General features: G+C 37.6%; 1 protein-coding gene across 14 annotated transcripts in view; it reads right to left on the minus strand.

The window, feature by feature from the left end:
* Positions 1–413: 413 nt before the first annotated feature.
* Positions 414–27,075, minus strand: part of LOC130076194 (peripheral-type benzodiazepine receptor-associated protein 1) — a 187,628-nt gene continuing 160,966 nt past the window's right edge. For 9 of the 14 annotated variants that reach the window (XM_056241180.1, XM_056241178.1, XM_056241177.1 and 6 more), the window contains 8 exons: positions 26,641–26,771; positions 24,034–24,202; positions 16,578–16,646; positions 15,383–15,436; positions 12,935–13,038; positions 10,824–10,895; positions 7,718–7,819; positions 414–1,048 (listed from right to left, as the gene is read on the minus strand). In XM_056241180.1, the coding sequence (XP_056097155.1) occupies positions 845–1,048; positions 7,718–7,819; positions 10,824–10,895; positions 12,935–13,038; positions 15,383–15,436; positions 16,578–16,646; positions 24,034–24,202; positions 26,641–26,771 (905 nt within the window). In that variant the 3' untranslated portion in view covers positions 414–844. Of the gene's footprint in view, positions 1,049–7,499; positions 7,535–7,717; positions 7,820–10,823; positions 10,896–12,934; positions 13,039–15,382; positions 15,437–16,577; positions 16,647–24,033; positions 24,203–26,640; positions 26,772–27,075 lie in introns of all 14 variants that reach the window. The other 5 variants (XM_056241189.1, XM_056241185.1, XM_056241186.1 and 2 more) reach the window with 4 other exon arrangements.

Genomic DNA, 27,075 nt, shown 5'->3' on the forward strand with positions numbered 1-27,075 from the left:
AATAACGTGGTTCAAAATGCCATTTCATCATGCAAATTACATAAATCAAGGAGTCGAAGCGGACAATAAATGTTGTGTTTATAGTTTGAGCCAATGAAAGTTTTAAATAATAACGCATAACGAAATCCTCATTGATTAATCTCAATGAAAAAAGCACATAAGTGTGTAGAATATAATAAAACGCTATTCTCAGTAGAATAATAATACCGGTAATAATAATATGGATTGAACTGCAACTGGGATGTACTATCAAACATAGGAGAAGCTTTCAGCCTCGTCTGTGATCATTCATATTTTCTCCTGGAATAATATGCACAGATTTGAGTTTTGAGTCAGAATCACTCACTGGTTTGAATAATCTTCAGGAAACATCATCATCATCATCCTCAGCGTAAAGCGGATGAAGGGAGGGACACAGTTCTGCAGTCTTGGACCCTTACTTGTAGTGCAAAATATTTCTGTAGTGACTTTTATTTTGTCACTCCTCGTGTTATTTTCCAGAATTCTTGGAATCAACGTTATTTCATATCTCCTCATAAGTGTGCTTTGCCTTTCAGTGGATGATGCTTGATTGTTATTTCATGTCTAGATGCTGTTATTAAAGTTAGCATGAGCTCTATTCACAGCTTTGGTGAAACTTCTATTGCGATTATTTGCCTTGCAAAAAGAAGAAACAGTCCGACACACGAAAGCGCTGGTAAATTTGCGTCATAATGGCAAAAAATCTGAGAATGAGAACGATTCTCCTATTGTTCGGTCACACACTCACACTGACACCACACACACACACACACACACGAGGAAAAGTGCAATCTGCAGATCCGCCCCGCTCACAGCCGATGCGCTACTCCTTCTTGCTGGAGCCCAGCTTTCTGAAGAGCTTTCTGCCCTTGGAGAAGAAACCCTTCTTCTTCTTCTCGGGGAGCGGAGGAGAGCGGGTCAGGGCCGGGCTCGGGTCAGGGGTCGGGTCAGGCTGAGCTGGGGGATCCGGGTCTGGCTGAGAGCAGCTCACGGGGTCCAGATGCTCAGACGATTCTGTTTGGCTCACCTGGCAGACGCAAGGCAAAACATGAGTACATAAGAGTTCAATTAAATTAAAAAAATTAATTAATTAAAAAATACAAATGAAATAAAATGTGTTTTAAATGTATGTATGATGAAAATTTAAAAAATGTAATTACATTTATATATATATATATATATATATGTAATTAAATTAAATAAAAGGACATACAATTAAAATAATAATAAAATAAATATAAAAAATAAAAAAATACAAAATGAAATAAAATATGTTTTAATGTATGTATGATGAAAATTAAAAATATTTTATAGTTTTTTTATATATATATATACACTGCCGTTCAAAAGTTTGGGGTCAGTGAGAATTTTATTTTTATTTTTTGGAGGAAAGAAATCAATACTTTTATTTATCAAGGACAGTAAAGACATTTATAATGTTACAAAAGATTCTATTTCAAACAAATGCTGTTCTTTTGAACTTCCTATTCATCAAAGAATCCTAAAAAAAAAAAAAAACACTGTACAACTGACAGACCAACAACTGTTTCAACATTGATAATCATAATAAATGTTTCTTGAGCATCAAATCCTCATATTATACTGATTTGTGAAGGATCATTTGACACTGAAGACACTGACACTGGTGATGCTGAAAATTCAGCTTTGATCACAGGAATAAATTACAATTTACTATATATTCACACAGAAAACAGCTGATTTACACTGGAATAATATTTAATACTATAACTGATTTTTGTTGTATTTTTAATCAAATAAGCGCAGCCATGGTTAGCAGAAGAGAATTCTTTTAAAAGTATTTAAAATCGTACCGACCCCAAACTTTTGAACGGTAGTGTATATATATATATATATATATATATATATGTAATTCAATTAAATAAAACGACATAAAATTTTAATAATAATAAAATAAATATAAAAAAATAAATAAAAAAAGAGCTGAGAAAGAGCTTAACTTTCTACTAGTTACAAAAAAGAAAAAAAAATGTTTTAAATGTATGATGAAAATTTGAAAAATTTAATATTTTTTTATTATTATTTGATATATATAATGCAATGAAATGAAATAAAAGTTGTAAAAAATAAAATGAAATTAATGAAAAAAAATAAAGATAAAAAAAGTGTTTTAAATGTATGATGAAAATTTTAAAACATTTATAATTTTTTTTATTTGATATATATAATGTAATGAAATTAAATAAAAGGACATAAAATTAAAATAATAATAAAATATAAAAAATAAATAAAAAAAGACCTGAGAGAGAGCTAACTTTCTACTAATTAGAGTTGTTGTATAAAATTCTAACATGAGAGTTGTATAAAAAAAATAAAAAAAAATAAAAAAAATATAAAATAGGCCTAAATAAAGAATAAAATAAATAAATAAAATGTATTTTAAATATATGTATGATGGAAATTTGAAAAATTTATTAATTTTTTTTATTATATATTAGGCCGTGAGACAGAGGGTTGATTGGTACCATTTTGAGGGATTAAACCGCATGGTGAATTTTGTGTAGGTATATGACCCTGTATTTGACAAATGTGTGATAGCATTAGATTCAAGGTAGTTTTTGGTTACGGAGGACGATTTTCAAACATATATCAAGAAAAAGGATAAATGAATTTATCTTTAAATAAATTTTAAATTTTAAAATAATTTTATAAAATTTTATACATTTTTATAAAATTTTATAAATTTTGATAATAAAAAATTATTATTTTTTTAATAAATTAAAAAAATGATAAAAGGATACATTTTTCTCTGTTGTAGTCACTGAACACCTTAACTTGAGGTAGGATGATATAAGTGTTGATTTCTAATGAAAGCTACCATGGATCGGATGCTATCACACATTTTCCAACACTAGAGATGTGTACCTTCATGAAAATCAAAAAGAAATTTAATCCCTCAAAATGGTACCGGTAGCCCAAATTTGGGGTCCCGTCTCATGGCCTATATATATACATATATATATATATATATAAAATAAAAAAAAATTAATAAAATTTTTCAAATTTCAAATAAATATATATAAATGTAATTAAATAAAATAAAAGGACATACAATTAAAATAATAATAAAATAAATATAAAAAATAAAAAAGAGCTGAGAGAGAGTTAACTTTCTACTAATTACATGAGAGTTGTATAAAATAAATAAATTAAAATAAAATAAAATAAAAAATAAAATACAATAAAATGTGTTTTAATATATATATATATATATATATATATATATATATATATATATATATATATATATATATATATATATATATATATAAATATGAGGAAAATGCGAAAAACAATTCTGGTAGGATCTTATTAAACATGTCCTTGAGAGAGCTCTCTATGTAAAATGGCCGCCTACATGAGATTTTGTGGGGATCCAAAGTAGCAACAGAAACACACAGAGCCAGATCTGACACACACTGACATGATCTTAAAAATGCTTCCGCTCAAATACCAAACCAGCTCATGAGGAGAAGGGAGAGAGAAACCATGACATGAAGAGACAACAAATGAACATGAAATACTGATTTAAGGTTAAAGGGCTAGTACAGCTAAAAAATTAAAAATCTCATCATTTTTCAGCCACTTTCTTCTGTAGAACACATAGGGCCCTATTTTAACGATCTGAAACGCAAGTGTCAAAGCGTAAAGCGCAAGTAACTTTGTGGGCGGATCCCGGCGCTGTTGCTATTTTCCCGGCGGGATAAATGCCTCTTGCGCCTGGCGCAAATCTAAAAGGGGTTGGCCTGAAGTAGCTTCATTATTCATAGGTGTGGTTTGGGCGTAACGTGAAATAAACCAATCAGAGCGTCATATCACATTCCCTTTAAGAGCAGGTGCGCTTGTTCTAAAGCGGATTCCTATTATAACGGCGGATTTGCAGGCGCGCGCCAGGAGCAGTTCACAGCCGAGGAGAGCAACGTTCTCGTCAGGGCCGTAAAACACAGAGAAGTGACATTGGGGATGGAGAAACCCACCCAAATTAACTTCTGTTAAACAGGCGTATGATAATTTGGGTAAATGTGTAAGCTACATGCTTCTATCTATCTATCTATCTATCTATCTATCTATCTATCTATCTATCTATCTATCTATCTATCTATCTATCTATCTATCTATCTATCTATCTATCTATCTATCTATCTATCTATCTATCTATCTATCTATCTATCTATCTATCTATCTATCTATCTATCGTAATAATGTATGATTTGCAAAAATGAAAACTGCTGCTTAGTGATTATGGCCAAGCATGCGCCCTTAAAATAGCATAATGAACAACGCGCAACGCGCCACTGACTTTAGACTATTTTTTTTCTGGTCAGTGGTGCAATTGTTACATAGAACAGCAAAATAGCATGAGGGAAAGTTTGCGCCGGAACACGCCTCCTCTTTGCGCTGAACCGCCCCGGGGAGCGCAAGTGTATTTCTTAGTTAACCGACGTGCGTCTGTGGAGGGAAAAGTCCGCTTTGCGTGGGTGCAAAATAGGAATGATACATGCGTCAGTGTACAAAGTCATTTGCGCCGAGTGCAAGATAGGGCCCAAAAGCTATTTTGAAGAATTTTGGGCTCCATATCAGGGTTATTAATCAGGGTTATTATCGTTAACTAAAACTAAAATTACTGAATCATTTTTGTTAACTGAAATAAAGCTAAAATAAAACATTAAATAAATAAATAGAAGTAAAAACTAAATTAGAAATGTTGCTAACTAGAAATCAATAAAAACTAAACTAAAACTAAACTAAAACTAATACTGAAATAAAAATAAATCAACCCTAAATGGTTTAAAAAAAATAGTTTTAAGGGATGATATATCATTGTAAAATTGTGTAAAGGAAGAGAGTTTGATGCAATGTGCATTTTTTTCTCAATGCATAATTTGAGATTCTACTAAATTGGATCTATAAAATATAATAATATTATTTTGTGTCTTTTTCTGAGCTCGACAGCTTAGAAAACACTCTCCTTTTGTGCTCCACAGAAGAAAGACACTCATACGGGTTTGGGGAAAAAGAGGGCGAGTAACTGAGGATGTGTCATTTCAAACTAACACATTCATCTCTGGTATAATTAAAGGGGTCATATAATGCCATTTTCATACAAGTTAATTTGATTCTTTAGGGTCTAAATTAAAAGTTTGTAATATACTTTAATTAAAAATTCTCATTAGTATTGTAAGAAAACACTCATTTTACCTGGTCAAAAACAGCTCTGTTTTCAGCACGCCGTTTCAGTGCATATGCCTTTAAATGATAATGAGCTTCGCTGACTCCGCCCCTCTGTTCTGCGGGCGTTTCGACACAACGCATGGGAGTGTTGCCTTGACAACAGTTGAGGGGATATTTTGGAGAGAGAACGGCAGCGGGAGTCTCTGAGGACACATCTGAGCAACCGTATCAGTTTGAACCGGAGTCGCACCCGGAACAAGATGGCGGCCGCAAAGAAGTTCGACAATTAAGGCTCGAACAGGACGTTTCTGAATGGTTGGTTAACGTAATGTCACTTTGATCTATCTTTGTATGCACTGGCAGGGTACAGTAGAGAGATACGAACTCTATGTGTTTATTAATGATGTATACGCAGAGCTCTCAAGTTTTGAAGACAGGTAAGAGTGACACCCAGCCGACGGGGGAGGGGGGGGGGGGGGGGGGGGGGTTAGGATACATTTTTGTTATTGGTTGTTGCTCGGAACTGGGAACACTTCCCTTAAATCCAGATGTACTCGTTACATCACAAGAAGAATGGCATCTACGCTAACTTTAGTGTCTTTGTTTATCCCGAGGTTTTCCTGCAGCCTGCCGGATCCAGGCCGTGTCCAGATCTGACGAAGGAGATTCGCCTGGACCCGATGACAATGCAGTGCTGAAGTGTCAACTATCCTCTCCCTATGGAGGATCCCTTTCCCACTCTACAGATAAAGCGTTGTTGAAAATCCGGTTCGCGTACCCCAAAGTGATAAAATAAAATTCTGTATCAAATTTATAGGCAAGACAAGTAGTTTGTTTAGGCATGGTTTGTAGGGAAATTACAAACCTGCGCACATATATTCAAACGAATATAACTATAGAATCAGTTCTTAATGCGCATGTGAACGTCATCCGGTCACAGGTTCGCGTTTAAAGTCTGTTTAGAGAGAACGCCGTCGTCTTAGTGGCCCCTAATGTAATAACAAATGATCATTTTGCTGGAAGTGAATCAATCAAAACTAACTTTAGCCTGAAATAACATTATTCAAAATCGCTATAAAGCCAAAACAATCTCTGTTACCGTAAATTGTATGTTTATCTCTGTAAAGCTGCTTTGAAACAATCTCCATTGTTAAAAGCGCTATATAAATGAAGATGACTTGACTTGGCTTGACTTGACTTGACTTGTTGCGTTAAATCTTGCCCAGATACAATAGTGCTATTTTCTGATTGGCTATTGTGTAGCTCGACGAACAACACCAGAGGAAACGCGCTTGATTCATCCCGGTTCCACAGTGAGAGCAGCGAGGCCAGAGTTTTGGGCGCTGCGGCATATTAAATACATTACAAATATTTTTTCAGTGTGAAAAATACAATGTGTGGCGGGAGAGCGTGACAAAAGACCGAAATGAGTGACTGTCACGCTCAATGCGTGACACTTGAGAGCCCTGTATACGTTAATTCATTGACAGATTGACGTTACAGCTAATGGTCATGAAAAACTTTTTTTTCGCGATTTGCTAAGATTAATATAAAGGTTAATACAACTTACACTCACTTCTTCTGGAGGTGCAGAGGGAACATGAATAGTTGGTACAGATTCTTTTTTCAGGAGCAGCTTCTTAGCAAAACCAGCTTTATACTGACCCTCGTTTATAAAGCAGTCTGGTGAGAAAAGATTCGCGCAAACATGAGAGCATTGACGTTGCTCGTGTGGAATATTCCCTTCGAAAACAAACTCAGCCACTGCGTCTTCAGCGGTTCGGATTTAGGAACATTAAAATGACTGTGTTCGTTATTACACCCAAGAACAGAACAGCACAATCGCTTAGACACCATTCTGCTCATAGACAGTGCTCCAGCATATCAACAATGACCGCGCCGGTCCGCGCAGACTATGATTGACAGCTCTCACGAGCGAGGGCGGGTCTGTGTTGAAACGATGCTGTCAATCAACAATCGTGGGAGGGGCGTCCGTTGTATTGACGTCACAAAAACGAACGTCTCAATTTGAGACTGGAACATATAAGGAGATTAAAACAAAAACACTGGATGGATTTTTATCATTATATGATGGTTGTGTACAGGCACTGCTAACACACATTTCAGTACAATCAACTTATAAAGTGCATGTACCATTATATGACCCCTTTAAGGTATAATTCATCAGTTTCACAGAATGAAGTTTAGAGTCCCTGTGTTTAGGAAAGGAGACACTAGAGAGGGTTTCAGATCTATGAAAGACTTACGGTCACTGTTTAAAGTGAACACCTCTCCTGTGCTTCTGAAAACCATGCAAAAATAAAACAAACACAAAGAGATAAAACACACATAAGACGACATGCAGAACAAACGACAGCTGGAGAAACTAATGCTGTTAATCAATGACACGGTTACGCTGTGATGGACAGAACAGAATGGAAGATGCGTGCAATGATTGGCGGTAATGCATGCAGGGAACACACACCTGTGAGTCTCTGCGGCTCTCGGCCACGGCGTCCTCTTCCGGCTCAGGGAAAGCTTGCAGGAAGTTGGAAGGAACGAGGCCTTTGTGTCCGTTGAGATCGCCCTGAAAACATCAGCAAAACCCCATCATGCACTGCTGCTTTGCTTATACGCGGTCAATCATACTTGATCATAACACAATACTTTCACACGATTTATTACGCAGCCCTGCATTTTGAAAAAAGTTTTATAAGCTCAAATGCTCGCCTTGCTCTGTTCTGTGTGACTCTCCTGTTCGAACTCGTTCATCAAAATGAACTAATCTTTTTCCGAGTCATTTCGTTCATTTCGTTCGTTAAATGAACCAAATGACTCAAAAAAAGATTTGTTCATTTTGATGAACGAGTTCGAACAGGAGAGTCACACAGAACAGAGCAAGGCGAGCATTTGAGCTTATAAAACTTAAACTTTGCTATTTATTTTTGAAATGAGCGATCGTTTCGCTTGATAAGACCATTATTCATCGTCTCCAATCGTTTAAAGCCCTTTGAACAGTTTGCAGTTTGCACTGAAACTGTCTTTTGGACCTTGAACCGTTTGGTGCCCAGCAAAGTGCATTATATAAAGAAAAATCCTGGAATGTTTTCATCAAAAACCTTAATTTCTTTTCGACTGAAGAAAGAAAGACATCTTGGATGACATGGGGGTGAGTAAATTATCAGCAAAAGTTTTTTTTAAAGTGAACTACCGTAAAACTTCAAATAGTAGCCCGGGCTTTTATTTTCCCGAATCGTCGAACTGCACCGGCTTGTATTTGAGACAGGGGCTTGTCTCAAATACATATATGTCAAATACATATAATCAAATACAAATACTATATGAGACAGGCCTTTATAATTTAGTGTTGAGATGTTGTTCATTGAGTGTAACCTATAGGCCTGTCTCTAATCTCTAAAAATCTCCAAATGCTCCACGTGAAACTGCGGTCTTCCGACCTTTTACTATCGCGTCAATTGATTTTGATTAATATGCGCGAGGGAGAGAGAGCAAGACAGCGCTCGTGTTGTTTGAAGACGTGAGAGTGTGTGCGCGCGCGCGGCCGGGGCGCTCTCTCTCTCGTAACGCGCCCTGTCAAGCGCAGCAGTCATTCTATTCTACATCACTCATCGATCAAAAAAGGCTTTGGAGGGACAAAAATTTACTTTGGCGGCGGCCAAAAAGCGGACAATCTGACGGTTTTAGAGGATTGAATACAACCCGAAACTAAAAAACAGACCCGGCCTCTATTTGAGACCGGCCTTTATTTACCCAAACCTGCAGCCACACCAGGCGTGTAAAAGAGACAGGCGTCTATTTGGGACTCGGCTATTATTTGAAGATTTACGGTAATCCTTTAAGTGTCATTCGCTCAATTATGACATTTTTTATGCAAATATGACATTGTTTGAGATGTCTTTGTTATGACACCTTGACATAAACCAATACATCATAACCTGTCAGTGTCTTTGTCATAACAACTTGACATTACCAAGACAACACAACCTGTCATAAACATGACATAGCAGATTAATTATCAAACTTAAGAAACTACTTAGCTTTATGGGTTAACATTACATTAAACTGTCATGTGGTTGGTTTTGATATTGGCTGTCATGAGGCCATTATAACTGTTTAATGACAAATTCAATGTGTACCACTGTAGTTGAGGCCAAGAAAAATATTCATGACACAGTTATAATGGCCTTATGACAGCCAGTGTCAAAACCAACCACCTGACAGTTTAATGTAATGTTAACCCATAAAGCTAAGTGGTTTCTTAAGTTTGATAATTAATCTGCTATGTCATGTTTATGACATATTTATGACAATTTATGTTGTCTTGGTAATGTCAAGTTGTCATGACCAAGACACTGACAGGTTATGATATATTGGTTTATGTCAAGGTGTCATAACAAAGACATCTCAAACAATGTCATATTTGCAAAAAAAATGTCATAATTGAGCGAATGACACTTAATGACAGTTGTCATAAACATGCATAAACCTCCTTCATATTCATGACATGTGTCATGTGCCATGTCATGTTTATGAAAGTGTCATGTCAGTCTTATGCACACCCCTTTAAGTAAAGTGTTACCATCATGTCTTTGAGGCAGTTTTTCTGGTGATTAAGGGATAATACAAGACTTCGTCACCTTACAAATAGTTGTCGAAAGCAAAAATGCTCATATTTTGTGAGTAAAGGCCCTTGCACACTGAGTCCGAAATTCGCGTCCGAATTTTTCGCACGTTAAAAAATAAATACGACCTCACGTTATGTCAGTCACGCTTGCACACTGCCTCCGAAACTTTCGTCCGTCAAAAAAAAAATCGAATCGGGTTTGATTTTCTGCGTTTTTCACATCCGTTGCAAGCAGTTTGAATGGTGTTTTGACAATTCAGAGCCACCGACTCATGAATACAAAAAAACCCATATGAAAATTTCGGACTCAGTGTGCAAGGAGCCATCTTTGGAAAACAGTCTCGACTAGTCAAACCACGAACAACATGCTAAGTGAGCTGAACTGTATGAAGTTCAGGAACTTCTGAACTGTATGAATGGCGTTCGTGATTTGACTAGTCAAGACTGTTTTCCAAAGATGGCTCCTGTCTGTATACACGAAGTGGACTGTCTTTATAAAATATCTTCTTATTAAACGGTCTGTACACTTACAAAGTTCTCAATGCTTCGTTTTGCATGTAGGGACCCTCATTATGTTACTGTGTTAGTGTGGGGCTATTTTGAGTCTTGTTAGTGGTATAAACTAGTGATTTATTTTTACTTAATAGATGCCTCCATTACTAGCGTTATACGCTAAACAGTTTTTAGAGATAAAACTCTTTACATTCGATCATCATGAAAACAAATCTCAGAGAACGGTTGACTAGGTACTAATGTTTTATTAGACCAAAGGTTCATTTTGCGCCGGAGTTCTCCTTTAAGGCACTATTTTTGGAATCAGCACCACAAAATTAGTAAAGAAACAAGTATTGGATTTCATTCAGCAAATATGAAGCAGGGCGGTGCTATGGATATACTTAAAAGGCATACAGAATAAAATAAAAACACTGAAGGAGAAGTAACTCACATAGTAGAAGCCGTCATCGTCCATGTCCCCGAGCACATAGATGACGTCGCCCGCACTGAAGATCAGCTCAGCCTGGAGATGTTGAGGAATCATTAAACATTAGACACACACAGTCAGCATTGTGGAAGCTTGTTTCCGCCACAGAATGAAAAATAAAAAAGGTAATTGCAATCGCAATTCTGACTTTTTATCTCACAATTCTGACTCTTTTTTTCTCATAATTGCGAGTTTACATCAGAATTGCGAGATATAAAGTCAGAATTGCGTGATATAAAGTCGCAATTGCGTGTTACAAAGTCAGAATTGTGAGATATAAAGTCAGAATTGCGTGATATAAAGTCGCAATTGCGTGTTACAAAGTCAGAATTGCGTGTTATAAAGTCAGAATTGTGAGATATAAAGTCAGAATTGCGTGATATAAAGTCACAATTGCGTGTTACAAAGTCAGAATTGCGTGTTATAAAGTCAGAATTGTGAGATATAAAGTCAGAATTGCGTGAAATAAAGTCGCAATTGCGTGTTGTAAAGTCAGAATTGCGTGATATAAAGTCGCAATTGCGTGATATAAAGTCAGAATTGCGTGTTATAAAGTCAGAATTGTGAGATATAAAGTCAGAATTGCGTGATATAAAGTCACAATTGCGTGTTACAAAGTCAGAATTGCGTGTTACAAAGTCAGAATTGTGAGATATAAAGTCAGAATTGCGTGATATAAAGTCGCAATTGCGTGTTACAAAGTCAGAATTGCGTGTTACAAAGTCAGAATTGTGAGATATAAAGTCAGAATTGCGTGTTATAAAGTCAGAATTGTGAGATATAAAGTCAGAATTGCGTGAAATAAAGTCGCAATTGCGTGTTACAAAGTCAGAATTGCGTGTTATAAAGTCAGAATTGTGAGATATAAAGTCAGAATTGCGTGATATAAAGTCACAATTGCGTGTTACAAAGTCAGAATTGCGTTTTATAAAGTCAGAATTGTGAGATATAAAGTCAGAATTGCGTGAAATAAAGTCGCAATTGCGTGTTGCAAAGTCAGAATTGCGTGAAATAAAGTCGCAATTGCGTGTTGTAAAGTCAGAATTGTGAGATACAAACTATTCTGAGGGGAAAAAAGTCAGTCTTTTTTTTCCTTAGAATTGGCCTGATAACTCGCAATTGCGAGTTTATATCTCACAATTCTGAGAAAAGATGTCAGAATCTCGAGATATAAACTCGCAATTATGTGTTATAAAGTCAGAATTGCGAGATATAAAGTCAGAATTGATTGATATAAAGTCGCAATTGCTGGTTATAAAGTCAGAATTGCGAGATATAAACTCGCAATTATGTGTTATAAAGTCAGAATTGCGAGATGTAAACTCGCAATTGTGAGAAAAAAAGTCAGAATTGTGAGATAAAAAGTCTCAATTCTGTCTTTTTTTCTCGCAATTGCGACTTTATTTCTCAGAATTGTGACTTTATATCTCGCAATTGCGACTTTACTTCTCAGAATTGCGACTTTATATCTCGCAATTGCGACTTTATTTCTCAGAATTGTGACTTCATATCTCGCAATTGCGACTTTATTTCTCAGAATTGTGACTTCATATCTCGCAATTGCGACTTTATTTCTCAGAATTGTGACTTCATATCTCGCAATTGCGACTTTATTTCTCAGAATTGTGACTTCATATCTCACAATTGCGACTTTATTTCTCAGATTTGCGACTTTATATCTCGCAATTGCGACTATTTCTCAGAATTGTGACTATATCTCGCAATTGCGACTTTATTTCTCAGAATTGCGACTTCATATCTCGCAATTGCGACTTTATTTCTCAGATTTGCGACTTTATATCTCGCAATTGCGACTATTTCTCAGAATTGTGACTATCTCGCAATTGGGACTTTATTTCTCAGATTTGCGACTTTATATCTCGCAATTGCGACTTTATTTCTCACAATTCTGGCTTCATATCTCGCAATTCTGAGATAAAAAGTCGCAATTATTATTATTATTTTTTTATTCAGTGGCGGAAACAAGCTTCCATTCAGCATAGACTCACTTCACCCAGCGCAGACTCTTTTAAAAAATTTTTTTTAACTAATATTATAAATAGTAATGACATCACCTCTATGTCTGCATTAGGGGAACTTTCTCTCGGGTCGTAATCAAAGATGGCCACCATCCTGCGGGGTCTCGAACTTCCCATCGGGGCGGCTGAGCGGCTCAGGTCTGCAAGGCAAACAAACCCCATCTCAGTGAGCCTTTTCACAGATCGGGGAATTACGGGTCGGAAATTAAGCAGGACCCTCTTTGATTCACTTCTGGGAAATGCAGCCCAAGTCAATAAGTGAATCAATCACAGTGGTCTCTGGTGAACTTGTATGTCTATTACATTATATTTTATGTGCATTAAATGTTCTGTTTCTTTAATTGGTTTTGATATATATCAGATATATTCTAACAGTTTATGCTATGTTTTTTTGGGGCATTATTGAAATAGTAACTTTGATTTTATAACTAATAGCCATATTTGCTCGAATTGAGAATTTCAATGAACTGATTTAATTAAAATATTTGTTACACTGTAATTGCATGGGTAGAAAAATCTGCCCAAATTGCCCATTATTTAAAAAGTGCATTTCTGATAATGCCATAAACTTTTAACTGATATGAAAACTTCGCGATTAATCGCATCCAAAATATAAGTTTGTGTTTACATAATATATGTGTGTGTACTGTGTATAGTTATTTTGTATATATACAGACACACATGCATGAATATATTTAAGAAATATTTGCATGTATATATTGTATATATATTTGAACAATTTATATTATATATAAACAACACATTTTTCTTAAATATATACATGCATGTGTGTTTATATATATACAAAATAACTACACAGTGCACACACATATATTATGTAAACACAAACTTTTATTTTGGATGCAATTAATTGTTGCCCAGCACTAATATATATATATATATACACTCACCGGCCACTTTATTAGGTACCCCATGCTAGTAACGGGTTGGACCCCCTTTTACCTTCAGAACTGCCTCAATTCTTCGTGGCATAGATTCAACAAGGTGCTGGAAGCATTCCTCAGGGAGTTTGGTCCATACTGACATGATGGCATCACACAGTTGCCGCAGATTTGTCGGCTGCACATCCATGATGCGAATCTCCCGTTCCACCACATGCCAAAGATGCTCTATTGGGTTGAGATCTGGTGACTGTGGAGGCCATTTTAGTACAGTGAACTCATTGTCATGTTCAAGAAACCAATTTGAAATGATTAGAGCTTTGTGACATGGTGGAAGTAGCCATCAGAGGATGGGTACATGGTGGCCATAAAGGGATGGACATGGTCAGAAACAATGCTCAGGTAGGCCGTGGCATTTAAACGATGCCCAATTGGCACTAAGGGGCCTAAAGTGTGCCAGGAAAACATCCCCCACACCATTACACCACCACCACCAGCCTGCACAGTGGTAACAAGGCATGATGGTTCCATGTTCTCATTCTGTTTACGCCAAATTCTGACTCTAACATCTGAATGTCTCAACAGAAATCGAGACTCATCAGACCAGGCAACATTTTTCCAGTCTTCAACTGTTCAATTTTGGTGAGCTCTTGCAAATTGTAGCCTCTTTTTCCTATTTGTAGTGGAGATGAGTGGTACCCGGTGGAGTCTTCTGCTGTTGTAGCCCATCCGCCTCAAGGTTGTGCGTGTTGTGGCTTCACAAATGCTTTGCTGCATACCTCGGTTGTAACGAGTGGTTATTTCAGTCACTGTTGCCCTTCTATCAGCTCGAACCAGTCTGGCCATTCTCCTCTGACCTTTGGCATCAACAAGGCATTTCTGCCCACAGAACTGCCGCTCACTGGATGTTTTTTCTTTTTCGGACCATTCTCTGTAAACCCTAGAGATGGTTGTGCGTGAAAATCCCAGTAGATTAGCAGTTTCTGAAATACTCAGACCAGCCCTTCTGGCACCAACAATCATGCCACGTTCAAAGTCACTCAAATCAACTTTCTTCCCCATACTGATGCTCGGTTTGAACTGCAGGAGATTGTCTTGACCATGTCTACATGCCTAAATGCACTGAGTTGCCGCCATGTGATTGGCTGCTTAGAAATTAAGTGTTAACGAGCAGTTGGACAGGTGTACCTAATAAAGTGGCCGGTGAGTGTATATATATATATATATATATATATATTTCTGGCTTTGCAAAACTTCTGATATCTACTGCTTGATAAAAAGAGAGAAAAGAATAAAAAGGCACTTATGACAGAAATCACATGCAGGTCACAAAGTGAACAAAAATCAACCATGATGGAAAGAAGGCCAACTGTCAAACGCGAGACTGAAAGATAATTAGTGGTTAGAACATAATTAGTGATGAGGGCACGTCTCCATGGTAAAAGCATGCAGCGCTGCATCATCCGAGAGCACGTTAATATGCAATTAAACTGTCACACACATGCGGCTGGAAAATATCCGAGGAGGAAGACATGACGAAGAAGTGAGAGAGAGAAACAGGACGGGACTGAGGGTTTCAAACCTTGACTGGAGGAGTCTATAGCAGACGTGTCCTCCCACACCGCAGAAGACTCCACTGGAGAAGGACAGAAGTGAGGGAGGAGGGAAGGGTTAGACACGATCTGATTGGCTGCCTGACCTTGATTGACACTTGGAATTATGGGGAAAAAGACTAATCAAACTAAACAAAACCAAATAAAATTATTGAGCTTATGAGTGCAGCATTCATGAGCCACAAACACACACACACACACACACACACACACACACACACACACACACACACACACACACACACACACACACACACACACACACACTTCAGTGAGAGATGGTGAGTTGACCAAAGGGGGTTGAGAGTACAAGCATTAGAAAGTAAAGTTTAAAGGAATTATCCCAGGTGAAATACAAGTTTAGTTTGACAACATTTATGGCATTATGTACCACAAAAAATAATAGTTATATTTTATATTATAATATTGTTTATAATATGCATTGTTATTATATATTATATATTGTTTTTTTATTTTTAGCTTCTTTTTTTCTGTAAATGCATAATGTCAATTACCACAACATATATTTTATTATATATTATCAATTTATATATGGTTGTTATTATTTTATATTTTCAATTTGCAGCTTATTTTCTTTAGAAAAATGTCAATTACGACAAACATTTGTAATATTATTATTATTATTATATTAAAAAAATTGCATAATTTTTCTACAAAAAGAATGGAAATTGACAATGTCAATTTAAATTTTATATTATTATTTTTATATTTTTAAGCTTATTTTTTCTTTTTTCTTTTAAAGATAAGAAAAAGAAAAGTAGAAGAGGCAGAAGAAAAATAGCAGTTCCAATTAATGCACTCATTATGGAATGTCATATTGGTTAATATTGCTTTTCTCTGTCTGAAAAGCCTTGCATATATCAGCACAAAAGTTATTGCATTTTCACGCATTGTTTTCATTACAATAACATGCATTGAATCATGCAGAGTAAAACCAGGAATATTTATTTGGAATAACTAAAAGGTTAGTTTTGATTTCATGCTGACTGTGGTTGAAAAATAAAACACTAAGAATATCTAATGCTCGTATCCCCCTTTGGTCAGAGTTCCTGATGCAGAAGCAGAAAGCTGGGAATTCAGCAAACCAAACGCAGGTGAAATCTGGGAGGGGGTGAAGGAGGAGACACGAGCGCTGACACACACCTTTCTTGGAGCGTCTAGGTTTCGGCGGTGCAGCGGTGCGGCGTGGAAGCGGTGCATGTAAGCGGGCGTCTTTATGAAATTTAAACAGGATACGAGGGAAAAAAAGACAAGTAGGCAGACAAGAATGAATGAGAAGCCAAAAGAAAAGCAAAACAAGAACCAAGCTGAAAACAAGAACCAAGCTGAAAACAAGAGATTAAAGGTTTAGTTCACCCAAAAATGAACAATCTGCCATCTTTTACTCGCCCTCATGTCGTTCTGAACACACAAGTCTTTCGTTCACCTTTGAAACACAAGTGAATGTATTTTGAATGAAATCTGAGGTTTCTGTCCCACCACCACTTTGATGCTTCAAAAAGTTCATAAAGAGATCGTAAAAGTAATCCAAATGAACTGAGCGGTTTAGTCCATATTTTCTGAAGAGACCCGATCGCTTTTATATGATGAACATATTGAATTTAGGCTATGAATGAACCTCATTGGTTCTTGCTGAAGCTCAAACGTGATGCGTAACATGAGAATGAACCTCATTGGTTCTTGCAGAAGCTCAAACGTGATGCGTAACATGAGAATGAACCTCATTGGTTCTTGCAGAAGCTCAAACGTGATGCGTAACACGAGGATGAACCTCATTGGTTCTTGCTGAAGCTCAAACGTGATGCGTAACACGAGAATGAACCTCATTGGTTCTTGCTGAAGCTCAAACGTGATGCGTAACACGAGAATGAACCTCATTGGTTCTTGCTGAAGCTCAAACGTGATGCGTTACACGAGAATGAACCTCATTGGTTCTTGCAGAAGCTCAAACGTGATGCGTAACACGAGAATGAACCTCATTGGTTCTTGCTGAACCTCAAACGTGATGCGTTACACGAGAATGAACCTCATTGGTTCTTGCTGAAGCTCAAACGTGATGCGTAACACGAGAATGAACCTCATTGGTTCTTGCTGAAGCTCAAACGTGCTGCGTAACACTAGAATTAACCTCATTGGTTCTTGCAGAACCTCAAACGTGATGCGTAACACGAGAATGAACCTCATTGGTTCTTGCTGAACCTCAAACGTGATGCGTTACACGAGAATGAACCTCATTGGTTCTTGCAGAAGCTCAAACGTGCTGCGTAACACGAGAATGAACCTCATTGGTTCTTGCTGAAGCTCAAACGTGATGCGTAACACGAGAATGAACCTCATTGGTTCTTGCTGAAGCTCAAACGTGCTGCGTTACACGAGAATGAACCTCATTGGTTCTTGCAGAACCTCAAACGTGATGCGTAACACGAGAATGAACCTCATTGGTTCTTGCTGAACCTCAAACGTGATGCGTAACACGAGAATGAACCTCATTGGTTCTTGCTGAAGCTCAAACGTGATGCGTAACACGAGAATGAACCTCATTGGTTCTTGCAGAACCTCAAACGTGATGCGTAACACGAGAATGAACCTCATTGGTTCTTGCAGAAGCTCAAACGTGCTGCGTAACATGAGAATGAACCTCATTGGTTCTTGCAGAAGCTCAAACGTGCTGCGTAACACGAGAATGAACCTCATTGGTTCTTGCTGAAGCTCAAACGTGATGCGTAACACGAGAATGAACCTCATTGGTTCTTGCTGAAGCTCAAACGTGATGCGTAACACGAGAATGAACCTCATTGGTTCTTGCTGAAGCTCAAACGTGATGCGTAACACGAGAATGAACCTCATTGGTTCTTGCTGAAGCTCAAACGTGATGCGTAACACGAGAATGAACCTCATTGGTTCTTGCAGAAGCTCAAATGTGTTGCGTAACACGAGAATGAACCTCATTGGTTCTTGCTGAAGCTCAAACGTGATGCGTAACACGAGAATGAACCTCATTGGTTCTTGCAGAAGCTCAAATGTGTTGCGTAACACGAGAATGAACCTCATTGGTTCTTGCTGAAGCTCAAACGTGATGCGTAACACGAGAATGAACCTCATTGGTTCTTGCTGAAGCTCAAACGTGCTGCGTAACATGAGAATGAACCTCATTGGTTCTTGCTGAAGCTCAAACCTGATGCGTAACACGAGAATGAACCTCATTGGTTCTTGCTGAAGCTCAAACCTGATGCGTAACACGAGAATGAACCTCATTGGTTCTTGCTGAAGCTCAAACGTGATGCGTAACATGAGAATGAACCTCATTGGTTCTTACTGAAGCTCAAACGTGCTGCGTAACACGAGAATGAACCTCATTGGTTCTTGCTGAAGCTCAAACCTGATGCGTAACACGAGAATGAACCTCATTGGTTCTTGCTGAAGCTCAAACGTGATGCGTAACATGAGAATGAGCCTCATTGGTTCTTGCTGAAGCTCAAACGTGATGCGTAACACGAGAATGAACCTCATTGGTTCTTGCTGAAGCTCAAACGTGATGCGTAACACGAGAATGAACCTCATTGGTTCTTGCTGAAGCTCAAACGTGATGCGTAACATGAGAATGAACCTCATTGGTTCTTGCTGAAGCTCAAACGTGATGCGTAACACGAGAATGAACCTCATTGGTTCTTGCTGAAGCTCAAACGTGATGCGTAACACGAGAATGAACCTCATTGGTTCTTGCAGAAGCTCAAACGTGATGCGTAACACGAGAATGAACCTCATTGGTTCTTGCTGAAGCTCAAACGTGATGCGTAACACGAGAATGAACCTCATTGGTTCTTGCTGAAGCTCAAACGTGCTGCGTAACACGAGAATGAACCTCATTGGTTCTTGCAGAAGCTCAAACGTGATGCGCAACACGAGAATGAACCTCATTGGTTCTTGCTGAAGCTCAAACGTGATGCGTAACACGAGAATGAACCTCATTGGTTCTTGCTGAAGCTCCAACGTGATGCGTAACACGAGAATGAACCTCATTGGTTCTTGCTGAAGCTCCAACGTGATGCGTAACACGAGAATGAACCTCATTGGTTCTTGCTGAAGCTCAAACGTGATGCGTAACACGAGAATGAACCTCATTGGTTCTTGCAGAAGCTCAAACGTGATGCGTAACACGAGAATGAACCTCATTGGTTCTTGCTGAAGCTCAAACGTGATGCGTAACACGAGAATGAACCTCATTGGTTCTTGCAGAAGCTCAAACGTGATGCGTAACACGAGAATGAACCTCATTGGTTCTTGCTGAAGCTCCAACGTGATGCGTAACACGAGAATGAACCTCATTGGTTCTTGCAGAAGCTCAAATGTGATGTGACATGAGGGTGAGTAAATTATGACAGAATGTTCATTTTTGAGTGAACTATCTCTTTAAACAACAGAATAAGCATTAGCTTCAACAATGAGCCGCCAAAGTGAGAAAGAAAGGGCTGAACGGCAACTGTAGCAAAGCATTCTGGGAGACACGATCCACGTTGTTGCTCTTTGAACTGCTCATACAGTGACCACAAAAACACACACATTACAACGGCTCTTTTGTAAAAATGGCAAAGCTTTGTGATCTGAAATGAAACTGACACTGTGAAACATGAACCAAATTAAATTAATAACAGACTGAGATAAAGTGAGTAGTATTCGGCTGATCATGTGACATCAACACGGTGGCCATTTTTTACATAATTTTTAAAAAGTACAATACAAGACACTATAGGTGAATGGAGTAAAAATGTTTAACTATTAGATATCACCATATTTCTCCAAGTTGATTAATGACAGAACATTACAATTGTTTTGTTTTATAAGATTTCTGAAATGTGTAAATATGCAAATGATGCATTATCTAATTAAATATGCATGCATTTTCATACATTTCCAGAACAATGAATAAAGTCAGGTTCAGAATTCTTGTTTCATTGTTTGTTATGTTTGTAAAAACACATTAGAGTTAAAGGTTTTTACAGAGTGGATTTGGGATTTCTCTTTTTATCACTCCATGAATCGGAAAATGCTGTCAACAGTTTGGTTTGGTGTATGTAAAGCTGCTGAAGTGAAGATTGAAGTGGAAAAAAACCCTCATCCTTTAAAGACAACCCTTTGAAATCTACAGACTCAAATAGATAAAGTGCAATAAAACAAACACTTAAATGTGTATTTTATTTTGGATGTTTTCACTAACTACAAAATTGACAAGTGCTTTAAAAAACATGGTTTTACCTGTACGTCTTTCCTTAAATGAGAGAAAAAAATACTGCATGCACCGTTATGAAGTACTTAAAAGTGGCACTTTCCCATTGCTAACACTTTAAGAGCTTAAATACTGTAGGTAAGAAACTGAAGTTCCTCAAAGTAGTTAGCTTGAAGCCTATTTTAAAGCTTGTGTCTAAAAATGTAATTCTAGCTGTCAGCTGTGGCTGGATTGTGGCTTTTTCTTTGGACGATTATAGAGAGTTAAGAGATTTATTTTTTATTCTAAAACCATGCTCAAAATATGACCATAAATAATTGTCAGTCAGACTACAGCTCTGCTCCAAAACCTAGTCAGTTCTCTACCTAGACGGCACTTTAAGATCCTGTCGTGAAGACCGATGGGAATCTAGAGCGCTTTTTAATGCTTACAGCTGATTTCAAGACAGTTTGAAGTTAGCATATGCTCAGTAATCAAATAGCAACACAAAGCACATTGAACACACAAATATTGGGTGAAATAGTCCATTTTTGGATGATGGAAACATGTTTAATGAATACGTTTCAATAGTGCATAAAAACAAATAATAATCAACATTTCTCTTGACTTTAATATCATTACAATTTAAAACAGCAGTTTTCTATGTGAATATCTAGTAAAGTGTAATTTATTCCTGTGAATGTTCCGCATCATTACTCCAGTCTTCAGTGTCACATGATCCTTCAGAAATCACTCTAATATGATGATCTGATGCTCAAGAAAAAGTTAAAAACAGTTGTGCTGCTTCATATTTTTGATGGAAACAGTGATATATTTTATTTTTCAGGATTCTTTGATGAATAGAAAGTTCAAAAAACAGCATTTATTTGAAATAGATTTTTTTGTAACAATTCAATGCATCAGTAGCTGTTTCCATCCTCCTATTATTATGCGTATTTTTGGAATATTGCAAAAAAAAAAAAAAAAAAAGGCTGGATGGAAACAACAAGAAACGTATGCGCTCAATTGAGGCGGATATAATTTTATCCGATAAGAAGACATGCATATAAACTAAATTGGAAACACTTTTACTGAATAAATCCCTCGATGTGCAACAAAAAACTCGGGGATCGCAGCATCTCAGATGTTGGTTTGGTGTTTCTAAAACACTGAGTCAAAGTCTGTGATCAGAATGATTGGGTTTAATTCCCTCCAGAAGCGTCTCACACGAGTGTGTTCACAAACACCAGCATCCGAACGCAAGAGAACATGACAGCGTTTATTGTGTTTCGTCTGACGCTCTGAGACACACTCATTTATGATGGAGGGAAAAAGAGCCGATTGCAGCAAATTTCGATTGAAACATAGCTATTGCTGAATATTAGCCTGGTTAAAACCAGAGCATTCTCAGTTGTAAGTGAGTTATGGTCTGGCAAAGCGTCATAGACAAATCATTTCCAGAGGGGCGTCACCAACGGACGTCGCGGATAGACCTAAACCCAATCAGAGCGATGAAGGAGATGATTTACATTTACATTTATTCATTTAGCTGACGCTTTTATCCAAAGCGACTTACAATTGCTATATATGTCAGAGGTCGCACGCCTCTGGAGCAACTAGGGGTTAAGTGTCTTGCTCAGGGGCACATTGGTTTCTCACAGTGGATTCGAACCCGGGTCTCTTACACCAAAGGCATGTGTCTTATCCACTGCGCCATCACCATGATTGTATGCAGAGCGGCGGAGACTAGGGCTGTAGCGATACACTAATCTCACGATACGATATATATCACGATATTCAGCCAACGATACGATTCGATATAATTCGATACACTTACATAATTTTCTGAAAGATTTAAAGGGGACAGAGTGATTTTGGTGACATCTTGTGAGTGTTCAACTGGATTGAATTAATTGAACTGAAAACTAAAAACATCAGTTACACAATACATGTCTCTGACTGGACAGAGTCTACAGCTTGCAAATGCTGGACAAAATGAATCAAAGATGTGTTGAGAAAATTAGTTCCATTTATTGAAACAGTGCAAACTGTAGCTTACAAGCCTTTGAAAAGTAAATAAAGTGCAGTATTACAATTAACAATGGAGAGTTAAAAAGTGCAAATAAAGTTTTGAGAAAAAAGGTTTTATAAAAAGATAAACCTCAAATATTTCAGCCTTTAAATCATTTTTTATAACAGAATGAGTCAAAAAAAGATAAATTACTGACATTTACAGTGCACATTAGCTTATCTTTTATTATTAATAGTAAAATTCGGTCCGATTTTCCCGTGGCGTCTGTCGTTGCTAAGCAACCATGAACTGCGCTCTCCACAACGACAAAGAAGTTTTAGCAGCTAATAGATTTCCACCACCGAAAAACCCTTGCTGTAGCTCTGCTAAATTACAAGATTTATTTACGGAGAAGAGAAAAACACTTGTAGTGTTTGGGTGCACCCCCATCCTTCATGTTGACCGAGCTTTCAATGTTGTTATGGAAAGGGTGAAGCTGATGGTTGGTTCTTGTCACATGAACTGCGGTGCGCTGGCGGCATTATGAAAAGTTGAGGCGTTTTCATCTCGCTGCGCCTGGGAAAAATGAGCACGTCGCTTCAATTATGAACGCGCTTGCCGCGCCTACATTTGAAATAACGAACTTGAGTGCGCAAAAGACACGATATGTGAACGGCCACTTGACGGGCTAAGTTAAACACGGGGGATTTGAATGGGACTTATGTATCGATACTCACGCCTTAAAAATCGATACTTTCTTGGGGGAAAAAATATCGATTTATATCGCAGAATCGATAAAATTGCTCAGCCCTAGCAGAGACACATCTCCGAGTGTTGTTCTTTGCTCGGTTTTTAACAAAAAGGAAACGTTCAAATTGCTTAAAACAGACGCGATAGCTGATTGGAGCGAGTGATGTTCGACGGCGGCATCCATCTTTGTAATGTAGGCTACAAAATCTGCTTCAAAATCCCAGCGCTGTCGTCATCGTGTAAAGCCCGCCCCAACGCTTCTGACTGGTGCCTCGATTTCGACGGATTGGAAATGGGCTTGAATGAGCTCTTTGCCAGACTAACTTTCAGAGCAAATCTAAATTTGCCGGAAGTTGTCTGGGTTTTCCCAGGCTAGCTGAATATATGTCAAAATTTCCAATCGAAGTATAAAAGTATCTATTTCAAAAGTATCAGTTCAAACATTTCAAGCCTTTGCACGTGTGATGCCTTCAATGCTGTCTAGGTAGGCCGCTCACTGGAGTACAAAGCTATCATAAAAGAACAGTTTGCTTTCCCTAGAAGTCTCAAATCTGACTGGTAACATGCTATGTTGGAGTGAAAACCGAGATCGATGTGTAGATGTACGAGTCTGACACATGCAATGATAAACACACCTATCTTTTCCATAGATGCCTCTGTGGTGAGGAAGCCCTGCATCAGGAGCTGGTCTCTGCTCTCCTCATCATCAACCTGGATCTCTGAAACCATATTACATGGGACAAAGCCACGACGACCAGCCGACTCGCCTCGGTAGAAACCATCTGCATCTTTGTCCCCATAAACCTGAAGAGAAGAAACACTGCAATGAACTTTGAACAGGAACTTTATTATATTTTGAATGATTTATGTACAGTGGCATGTTTTTGCTGTGTATCTGTGTGGAGACACATTTTGAAGGCTTATATAGACAGGTTTGCCTTATAGAAATCTTATAATGAGCCGTGGTTGGATCTTCCATCAGGAGAATGATCCAAAACAAACAACACAACAGTCCCCAAACCTGAACCCTATAGAAAACCGAAGAGGAGAGTGTATCAACACGGACTTGGGAATCTGGAGAGATTCTCTATAGAGGAATGGTCTCTGATCTTCAAACTCATGTGGTAAAAAGTATTGAATAAAAGGGGGGCATTACTTGTGGCCAATGTGTATTAGAGAAAAACATATATTTCATAATGAGATTTCCCCCTATTTTCATTGTTTTACTTCAATGGAAGGTTCGATTTTTGTGAGTTTTTTAATAAAAGGTCAATAGGATTAACAATGCAGATTTATTTTCACAGTTTTCTTTGTTCATATTTACCAAGGGTGCTAATAATTGTGGCCAATGTGTATTAGAGAAAAACATATATTTCATAATGAGATTTCTCCCCCCCCCCATTTTCAATTGTTTTACTTCGATGAAAGGTTATAATTTGTGAGTTTTTCAAATAAAAGGTCAAAAGGATTAACAATGCAGATTTATTGCAAGGGTGTTTATTAATGCAAGGGTGCCAATAATTCTGACTAGGACTGTATGTCACAGTAGGAAAGAAAAGACTATCGCAACTTATGTTTCATGCTGACTTTAAGCTTAAAGGGTTAGTTCACCCCAAAATAAAAACTCTGTCAGTAGCCATGTTTCCATCCACTTGTCAATCGAATTATCTGAAGTTCGGTAAAAAACCTCATGCGAATAAAGCTGGTGAAAGTGTGTTTCCATCAAACGGCTTTAAAGCGGATAAAAACCTGTGTGTAATGACGTCACATGCTGTTTTGCGATCAAATTGGTATATAGAATTTTTGAGACATGTTAAGGTGTTTCCATTCATTTTCTCACTGAATTGCACAACATTCAAGCCAACATTTGCGAACAAAGTTTTACTAGGCAAAATGGATCGCACCATAATAACGTTTCCATCCGCGTTTATCGCATAAGCCGTATATCCATCAAGATAAAATCTGATGAGACCGATCGTATTTCATTTGAGTCGATATTCATGAAATTCAATCGAATTTTACTGTTTCCATAAGGCATTTTTCATTCGATATCACTTAATGTGGATAAAAACGTGTGGATGGAAACATAGCTACTAATTACTCTCCCTCATGTTGTTCAACCCCGTAAGACTTTCGTTCATCTTCAGAACACAAATTAAGATATTTGTGATTAAATCTGAGAGCTGTCTCACTCCTCCATAGGCTTCTAAGGGATCGAAACTTGCCGGCCCAGAAAAGTTATGAAAGACATCGTTAAAATAGTCCGAGTGACTACAGTGGCTCAACCTTAAGTTTATCAAGCGACGAGAATACTTTTTGTGCGCAAAAAACAAACAAAAATAACGACTTCATTCAACTATTCATTTCCTTCTCTGTGGGCCGTGAGATTTCACGTAGTGATATTGCGCAAAGCTTCTAGGTTGCAGGTCACACGTGGGCTCACTATTGGCCGATGCTGGTCATATAAAGAGTATGTCAAATACGGTTGGTTTTAACACAAAAGTCAGAAGTTGGTTATTGGATAAGTTGTATTAGTGACTTATTTGTATTCATGTTTGGTGAATGTCTAATTATGATGTATGATGTCTAAGTATGATGTATAGTTTGGTAATGTGTATTTTTATTGTAGTGTTGTAAATATACCAGTATACAGTGCCATGATAATCTGTCTCTAGGAGTGAAGTTGTGCTTTACATCAAGGACCACAATGGAAATAAGTTTTTTTTTTACTTTATTGTGTTATCCTTGACAAATGAGTGTATTTTTCACTACTAATTTGTCTAATTAATCAAATCAAATCAAAATGTGTGTGATGCGTGACGTACAACCTAGAAGCTTTGCGTAGTTTCACTACGTGAAATATCACGGCCCACAGAGAAGGAAATGAATAGTTGAATAAAGTCTTTATTTTTGTGTTTTTTGCGCACAAAAAGTATTCTCGTCGCTTGATAAACTTAAGATTGAGCCACTGTAGTCACTCGGACTATTTTAACGATGTCTTTAATAACTTTTCTGGGCCGGCCAGTTTCGATCCCTTAAGCAGCCTATGGAGGAGTGATCCAGCTCTCAGATTTAATCACAAATATCTTAATTTGTGTTCTGAAGATGAACGAAAGTCTTACGGGGTTGAACAACATGAGGGAGAGTAATTACTGACAGAGTTTTTTAATTTTTGGGTGAACTAACCCTTTAAAGACGAATACAAGTGAAAAATCACAAAATGAAATGCAACTAAGTCAAACCTTGATAATCTGTCCCTCTTTAAAGGGAAGTTCCTCTTCAACAGCATCAGGATTGGGTGACATGACTGCAGGTTCATAGGGGAAGAGGGCAACAAAGACTCTGACTTCATTTTCCCCACATGGTCTGGGCTCTGCAACACCAAAGAGTACACACAAACACACCTGTAACATTTATATGCAGCAACACATTGCTGGTTGATCTGGACATCATGCATATTTAAATTTTTTGGGAAGCTGTGCAAAGTTTCGTTACAGCATTAGAATAAAACAAATTATTTTAGACAATTTTCCTTGATGCACTCCAAACATTAAAGCCAGTGAACTAATGTGCGTTGTCTCCCCCGCCTGAAACAAAAGAATGGTGCGGCCCAGGCGTGTCCTTAAGTGAGGTAATCATACTAAAACCTCCTGATCCTAAGCCGCCATGAGCCGCTA

Source organism: Rhinichthys klamathensis, unplaced genomic scaffold (genome assembly GCF_029890125.1).
Source record: "Rhinichthys klamathensis goyatoka isolate OS25496 unplaced genomic scaffold, OSU_Roscu_1.1 h1tg000633l_1, whole genome shotgun sequence".
Lineage (NCBI taxonomy): Eukaryota > Metazoa > Chordata > Actinopteri > Cypriniformes > Leuciscidae > Rhinichthys > Rhinichthys klamathensis.